The 8948-nt window shown below is 38.4% G+C and overlaps 1 protein-coding gene across 1 annotated transcript; it reads right to left on the bottom strand.

The window, feature by feature from the left end:
- Positions 1 to 279: 279 nt before the first annotated feature.
- On the bottom strand, positions 280 to 4083 carry MUCL1 (mucin like 1). Its single transcript, XM_043878309.1, has 4 exons — positions 3943 to 4083; positions 3394 to 3429; positions 1626 to 1841; positions 280 to 484 (listed from the first exon to the last, which is right to left on the bottom strand). The coding sequence occupies exons 1-4, from the start codon at positions 3998 to 4000 to the stop codon at positions 450 to 452; spliced, it is 345 nt and encodes a 114-aa protein (XP_043734244.1). The 5' UTR covers positions 4001 to 4083; the 3' UTR covers positions 280 to 449.
- Between the last annotated feature and the right edge of the window lie 4865 nt (positions 4084 to 8948).

The following is an 8948-nucleotide window of genomic DNA, read 5'->3' as shown; positions in this document are numbered from 1 at the left end:
AGTCACTCCAAATAGAGTAATTATGAGTCAGTCAATAGCAGAGCTTGGTGGAATCAAAGTGAACCTTTATACCTAGGAAATATTGATTCACATAGAGAAAGCTCTAGTCACCAGTGATATACACAAGGATTGTGACTTGTTTTTAAAAATTAGATAAATATGTAGGGGGTCCATTTATTTACAGTAATATAGGGAAGAACTGGGTAAGATTCAAAATATCTATCACTTGACATAATGATTGGATGACCGCTCGGCTGACAGCTAAAAAAATAACTACTATTTTTGATGTCACTCATCATTTTATTTGAATGAATAGAAACTGATTAGAGATAAGAGAGATACGATAGGGCTGGAAACTAGCAGCAGTGAAACAAATCAAGGGACATTCTGGCCGAATCCAGTAAGATCAATATAGAAGGCTGAAGCTGATTCCATCTCAGTGATAACTTTTAGCAGTAAATGATCCGAAGCCATGGGGTAAAACCTGAAACAGGAAAAAAAATATTGTGAAGAGGTTTTCCAAAAACAGTGAAGAATGTGTTTTCCTTCCTGGGACACTGCAAGACTAACAGATGTCAAATGACACTGATTCAGTGGAATCAAAAAGAGATGAAATTTATATCCCTGGAAGATAAACACCTAATTCCCATCCAGAGGCAACAGGACACACAGGCTGGGATGGAAATCTAGGTCAGCAGGAAGTTTAGAGAAAACAGAGAGACAACCAATATGGATTAGTTCTTCATGTATATGGCAAAAACCAATCCAGCCTTCTGATAAGAGACAATTATTCATAACCTCACCCATAGGCTATGCAATATAGAACTTAGAGATGGGTGCCAAGCATTGTCTCAGACACAGAAAGAGTATAATGGAGTCTTTCAAAGGTTCCACATGTCTTTCCTTGTTTATGAACAAATCCATACCTTTTTCTGACTGCATAATATTCTGGGGAAAGTTTTTACTGTAATTTTTAATTTTGTTATCTTTAAAATACTTATTTCATAGCATTACTGTGATTTAAATTACATTATATATGTGAATTTATAACACATTCTCTGTCATATATTCCGAATCAATCACATTTGTCATTGATTTTACTAGGCTGTTGAAAGATAGAGAGAATCTAACCAGAAATAGGAAGACTGTACCCTAGACCCTCAATGGATTTCCGCATTCCAAGAAATACCCTGAATGATACTCAACACTAACTACATCAAGGAAGCCTCATTATAATGCTAGTTTCTATTTTTGAATATTCTTTAAAAGAAACAAAGACCTTTCTGGTAGAAAAAAGCAAACATAAAGAAGTTCCTGGCTTCAGGGAGACCCATATTTTGGTCTTTCCTGTGTCAATTCTGCTGAAGATGAATTTTGCCTGTTAGGGGCCAGTATTTCAAGAGCCACACAGGTGAAATTGGTAAACAAGAAACTGCAGACTTCTGGCAGCCCCGATGTCTCTCTGTGACTCAATATGTAAATCCACAAGGAATTAGAGAATAAAGAGAAGATAACAGGGCTTTTCTCATGACTTCTTCTGCTCCCTAAGTATAGTCTAATCTGAGAATAGGGAATACAGTGATTCCAGCAAACCCATAAAGAAAGTACTCATAGTGTAAACTTACGAAAATAAAAGAGGCAGTCTTCGTAGGACATGGTGGTCTTGGCAGCAGTGGTGGTTGTGGCAGCCGCAGTGGATGTGGTGGGAGCAGCAGTGGACGTTGCAGCCGCAGTGGATGTGGTGGGAGCAGCAGTGGATGTGGCAGCAGCCGTGGATGTCGCAGCCGCAGTGGATGTGGTGGGAGCAGCAGTGGATGTCGCAGCCGTAGTGGACTCTGTGGCTGCAGCAGAGGTGGCAGGGGGATCAAGAGTGGTTGAATAAGAGGTTGAAATTAGGACACAATGCAGTCAAGACATTTGATTCTTCCTCAGGCAATAAAATTTGTGCTGCCCAAGTTTGGACATGCATTTCTCATTCTGAATTCATCTCTGCAAATTATAGCAATACTGTTACACAATTGCTCTGGCTACCAACTCTGCTTGAGAAGTACTATCTCCTTTCTATGCATGCAGTAAAATCACTTGCCACAGATTCCTGCGTGAAAGGGGGGGTATATTTGTCTCACATTTGGAGGGCACAAAGATTCCATGTACTACAGTAGTATTTGTGAGAGCCCCTTAGAAATAATGGGAAATATTTGTATTATTCTGATAATAATAAAGCTAAGCAAAGGCTCTGTCACCTGCCCTGTATTCAAAGGGAACCTGCCAAGATTGATGAGATTTATTTCCCCCTACAGAGCAAACAGCAAATCAGACCCCCAAACTCTGAGCTAAAACCACCTCAACACCATCTCCATACCCTATCTCAGGCCTCATGTAGGAGAGAGAATTTTTTTAAGGTGAACCCCACATGGCACATGTGGCACAGTGTATGAAGTCAAACAAGAGTCAGTGACTTCATGACCAGAGAACCCAAGTCTCCAAGCTGTGGAGGCTGAAAAGAAAGATCTTCAAAATGCCCACATGAGCATGACACACACAGCATAGAATGCGCAGGGTGCTGTGGAGAAAGCCCAAGAATGACTAGGAGTTTGGTCCACAGCCTTGCGATTCACTTTAAAGAAGATACACAAACCTCAGCCTGGGAATTAGGCATTGATGCCATTACAAATCTCAAAGCTTAGAGCCCTTCTTTTACTTGACGCCTACATTACACATCCTGTATCCTGCCCTCCCATGTGATCCTCATGCCCTCATTTCCGAATCACTTTCAGGGTGTGCGTTCTCTTCCTTCCTTCAGGCCTCTCCTTGAAGCAATGGCCATGTATTCAATCCTTCAAATCAGCATGACCAGAAAGACTTTCATGCACATTCCCAAAATTCTCAGGTCACATAAGACCACCTCATCCTGTTCTTTTGTTGGAGAAAAATCAATGATTGACCCCAAATTTTTGTAAATCCATGCAAGAGACTTAATATTATCAAATGCTGTATAAAAAATAAGCTGATTCTTATATGTTTCCATGAATTCCCTCCTAGCTCAGTTAGTAAAGAATCCGCCTGCAATGCAGGAATCCGTCTGCAATGCAGGAGACCCTGGTTTGATTCCTGGGACCAGAATATCTTCTGGAAAAGGAAGTGGAGACCTACTCCAGTATTCTTGCCTGGAAAATGCCATGGACAGAGGAGCCTGGCAGGCTACAGCCCATGGGGTCGCAAAGAGTTGGACATGACTTAGTGACTAAACCATGAATTTTTATATGAGGAACAATACTTTTCCAGGCTTTTTCATAGAATTTTTATAACCCATCTCTCATGGAAGCTCTGACATGAGACTGGGATGGAAAATGGTCACTGCAAGAAGGAGATGAAGTGCAAGTGCAAACTCACCCGGAGAAGAACTAGCAGGAATTGTTCCTGTATCCTCTGAAAGAGAAAAGGGAAAAACAGAATGTGCATTGAACACCAGTTTTGGGTGTGGAGAGAATAAGAATATGGACAATGGGGCAGCCTTCCACAGATGAATCACTTTAGCCTTTGGTACACACATTGAGGGGGAAAAGATAATATAAAATATTATATATTATATATATATAGATAGATAGATAGATAATATAAAATCCCACAAAACCATAACATGCGCTCACTTTTGCTTTCCTGAAATAAACCTCTGATTTTACATACTTTAAATAGATTTTACTGACTCTAACCATGAAGCCGGGGTCCAAAGTTAGAACTGAGCAAAGATCTGACTGAATTAGGAAAAGCCAAAGGGTAGAGTCAACTCATTCATGAATCGTCTATGAAAATGGTACTGGAACAGGGAAATGGAGTAGAGGACAGGAGGGGCCATAATTTTAGACTCCTCCAAACACACTTCCACACAGCTTGATGTACGGCTCATCAAAACCTTGTTTTCAGGTAAGAATCTTTACTTACGGCCAGAAACCAGGAAGGTGGAAACTGCCACCAGTGCCAGGAACACCAAAAACTTCATGATGGTCAGTTGTTGAGCAGGCAGCACAGAGGAAAGCTTCAGAATCCAGAGGAAGATAAGACTCCGACTCTAGGATTCCACATCCTGACATTATATAGGCAGAGGATGCCAATCAGAAGCCGCAAGACCAGAATCCAGGTTTGTTCATGCCAGGAATGTCTGTTCTCAGAGAAACCACAGGAGAATCAGCAGCATAGCCAGAGGCTCTTGGAAATCATAATTTCAATCCCCTCATTCTGACGCAGGCTTTAATTCAAGAGTTGGCCATATTAAAGATTTTATAAGCATCAACTTCTCCTCCAGGCTTCCTCTTGGCTCGTGATATAAATTGACACCATGATTACCAACCACACACCCAGCCTTCTCGTTTTACTCAAATCTACAGTGCTCTTTTCAGAGACTTTTGAAGCTTACTCAGTCATTGTCTCCTCAAAAAAGATTAATCAGGATACAATAGGCCTGATTGAAGAACCATCCTCTTTAGGGGGGCTGTGCATTCCTCATGCTATCACCTCCCTCCTGCACCTAGAGATCAGGTCAGATGACACACAGAGAGAGCCCAGCATTGATAAGATTTTTCTGAATCTAAATGTGTCTTGTGAAAAGTTTCAAAGTGAAAGAGAAAGAAAAGAGAAAGTTTAACACTTATTAATGAATCTGTTGTGGCAATTCATTCATTCTACAAATATTCATTGAGTGATTTGTTGCTGTTCAGTCGCTCAGTCATTTCCGACTCTTTGCGACCCCGTGGACTCTTTGCAGCATGCCAGGCTTCCCTGTCCTTCACCATCTCCTGGAGTTTGCTCAAACTCATGTCCATTGAGTTGGTGATGCCATCCAACCATCTCCTCCTCTGTCATTCCCTTCTCCTCCTGCAATCTTTCCCAGCATCAGGGTATTTTCCAATGAGTCAGCCTTCTGCATCAGGTGGCCAAAGTACTGGAGTTTCAGTTTCAGCATCAGTCTTTCCAATGAATAATCAGGGTTGATTTTCTTTAGGATGGACTGGTTGGATCTCCTTGCAGTCCAAGGGACTCTCAAGAGTCTTCTCCAACACACAGTTTGAAAGCATCAATTCTTCAGCGCTCAGCCTTCTTTATGGTCCACCACCTCCATACATGACTACTGAAAAAACCGTAGCTTTGACTATACAGACCTTTATAGGCAAAGTAATGCCTGTGCTTTTTAATACACTGTCTAGGTTTGTCACTGCTTTTCTTCCAAGGAACAAGTGTCTTTTGATTTTATGGCTGCAGTCACCGTCCACAGTGATTTTGAAGCCCAAGAAAATAAAATCTGTCACTATTTCCATAGTTTCCCCATCTATTTGCCATAAAGTGATGGGATTGGATGCTATGATCTTAGTTTTTTGAATGTTGAGTTTTAAGCCAGCTTTTTCACTCTCCTCTTTCACCTTCATCAAGAAGCTCTTTAATTCCTCTTCTCTTTCTGCCAGAAGGGTGGTGTCATCTTAGAGAAACAATGAACAAATCGCACAAAAATTCCATGCTATACATCTTATTGTGCAAATTCATACATAAGAAAGTAAACAGGAAGGGTGGGAGGGAGAAGGGATGGAAGGAAGGAAAGGAGAAGAAAAGATGGAAAAGGAAAGAAAGAAACATGAAAGAAAGAAATATTTCCTATGTAATGTTACTGGCCTAATAAATAATAATACAGAGAAGAAGAAAGGAAAGAGTTTTTGGAGATGAAAAAGGAGGTTATAATTTTAGATAAAGTAACCCAGAAAGGCTTATTAAAACCACAATGTTAAATTAAAATGAAGTGCAATTAACAACTCAAATTAAATTCATAATGTATCTCCAAAATTTTTACTACTGCCTTTCCCATCACTTAATTATTTTCATAATTTCTGTTATGAAACAAAAAATGGAAGTATATATAAGAATGTAAAATTTACCACATCATCTAATGCAATGAGATAACTGACATTACTACTTGGGTAATTATATATTTGCTAAACACATTTCTGCTCATGTGAAATCATGCTCCTCCATGCCGGCCATTGCACACTCATTATTAGCACCACCAAAAAGCACCTGTTAAGTGAATTGCTCCAGGTTCCCCTTGTAATAGACAAATGTGTATATATACAAATGTGTGTATATATGTTTCTTAAAAAATGATATACCAAATGGCATTATATTCTGGACCATTCTTCCTCATTGTGCAGACAGCCTTACACCTTTGAAATCGAAGTCAGACATTATAGATCTAGTATATAATTTCTTCCAGTGGCTTCATTATGTCATAATTGACTCTAGCATTCCCTGTGGATGGGAATTGAGGTCATTTCTAGTTTTTTGCTACTATTAATTGTGAAGCCAATGATATGCTTTTTAAATGATATTTACCAAATTTTTTGTATCAGTGCTCTAGATTGCCAGAGGTTTTTGAATAAATCATACGTATATTTTTGTTAAACTGTACAAAATTGCTTTCCCGAAAGACTCTAAAAATTAGTATTAACAGAAACAAAAATAGGAGCACATTTTGCTAACCTTCTTGCCAGCAGTAAATTTACCTCAGTTTAATCTTGCCAACTTGAAACGTCAAAAGCAGTATTTATTATACTCATTTGCATTTCCTGGGTGACTATAAATAGAGCATATTCCATATATTTATTGACCAGTTAAATTTCCTCTTCTGTGATTTACCTATTCAAATCTTAAACCTATTCTGTTTTCCTGTCATTTTAAGAACTTATGGTACATAACAAATTTTAACATTCTTTACCTTTTATACAAATCACAGTTTTCCAATCTAACCCACATGTTTTAATTTTATTCACAATAAATATTGGAGGTTTTAAATTCAAGTAGTTCTTTCATCTTAATCTAATTTGTATATTAAGCAATTAAAAAAATACATGACAGGGACATCTTAAATTTGTGATATTTTAATATTCATTCATGCAAATGTTGCATCTCTTTCTAATCTCTGGATTTCCCCACTGATTACAAACCTGGCCCCAGTCACCTATGTGTGCACTCAGATATGGATCATTTAATAAGGGAGCAAAATACTGAGAGGAAACCAGAAAAGAAGTCTCAGTATGGCTGGAGTTCTTATAGAGGAGCATCAGGGACTCGGTCCAATTCAGACTGCTCACCGATTGCCATACACCTGTGGTATATTGGAAGTTGGAAGTTTCTGCAGCAGTGATGGACTGGGATGGGCAATGACAGAGCTGTTTCCAATAAACCAGCATTAACCAGACACAGACTAGCAAGGGGATAGGATACGAGTTAATAACAGAGAAGAGAGGTGAAGAGATGCCTTGGGGTGATGTGAAGCCCAGGAGGATTTGATGTTAAGATCAACGGTCGGATCACCTTCTATTCTTCCATCAGAGGAGCTGAGAAGCACACAGGGCTGCACAATGACTGTCCAACATTAGGAATCTGAATGCGTGCACTAAGCACGGTGTGCAGACACAACACATTTCTACTGCTCATCAATACCTTTGTCTATCGTCGTCCATTATCACTGTTCATCTCGACTTAAATAGCACCTCTTCATGGAAGTCTCCAATGGCTTTCAAACTAAAGGAATCTTCAACTTGTGTGCAGATAATTTGATTTTATATTCATCACAATATTTATCACTCTGATATTTTCTTGTCTTACTGTTTCTTCGATCATGGCTTCTCTGGTTTTCTGTCCCTGTCAAGTAAACAAGCTCGAAGAGAGAAAAAAAAAAAAGTTGTCAACTCTATCAAGATCTAGAAGAATGCCACTGGATAGGCTCTTGATAAATGTGAGTTAACTAGAATGAATGATGGAATGAGTGAACAAATGAATGAAATAATGAGTGAAAAACAAATCATATAATACACATAACACAAAAGGGAGGTCTTTAAGGAAGGTATTAGGAGGAAGTATAATGTGAAAACAAAAGGTTAAGGGAGACCTTGGAAGAGACCCTCAGGCTATGAATGTGAATTAAGATATGAAATAAACAACAAAAAAAGATTAGAGAGGAATCCCATGAACAGAATTAACTATGGAAGAATTCCAATGGTGTTTAGGTACAAAGATTCTTCACTGTCTCAAAATTATATAGTCACAAAAATATGGATAATACAGGGTTACAAAAAAACCCAGCAAGCAGTTACACATGAAGATAGGAATTCTAGACACAAGTGAAGCATAGTCACTACTCAGCTGGACCAGAAAAACCTCAAAATAGTTCCTGTACTGAAAATTCAGGAAAGATCTTTCCAAACCCTCCCTGGGTTCATTATTCAACTGTCAGGAAAGATTTCTCCTAAGCAAATTCTCTCCACTATTTAGTTTCTGTAATTAAGGAAAAGAAATTCCAAACTGTTTCCTAATTTTCATTCTTTTCCCAGTCTAGGCTCATTGCACTCAACTGGTTTATATCAATTCCCTATAAGTGCCACTCCTGTTCACATAAATTTTAAATGGATGCTCCATGCTGAAAAATACAGAAAACCAAAACATGGTCTTCCATGAACCAAAACAATTCAGAAGAAATATTATACTAGTCTTATCACTTTACTTTTTTTCTCTATTTCTCTAAGGATATGCCACTGTTTCTTCTTCATTTATTATCTTTTGTATTCTTTTTCTGGTATCTTTTCTAGAATCTCCTGTTATCACTTTAATTTTTTTCTCTGGGAATACTCCACTGTTTCGTCTTCATTTATTATCTTGTATATTCTTTTTCTGAGTATCTTTTCCAGAATCTTGTGTTATCACTTTATTTTATTTTTCTCCATTTCTCTGGGTATATGCCACTGTTTCTTCTTCATTTATTATCTTTTGGAATTCTTTTTCTGAGTATCTTTTCCAGAAGCTCTTTCTCCAAGTCTCTCTATCTCTCTGGAAGTCTTTGTCACACATAGTTTGTCTATAGCTCCCTTCATCCAAATTTTACTAACAAAGTGCCTTTATCTTATTTA

This window comes from Cervus elaphus, chromosome 3 (assembly GCF_910594005.1).
Source record: "Cervus elaphus chromosome 3, mCerEla1.1, whole genome shotgun sequence".
Lineage (NCBI taxonomy): Eukaryota > Metazoa > Chordata > Mammalia > Artiodactyla > Cervidae > Cervus > Cervus elaphus.
This window is presented reverse-complemented; position numbering and strand designations above follow the sequence as displayed.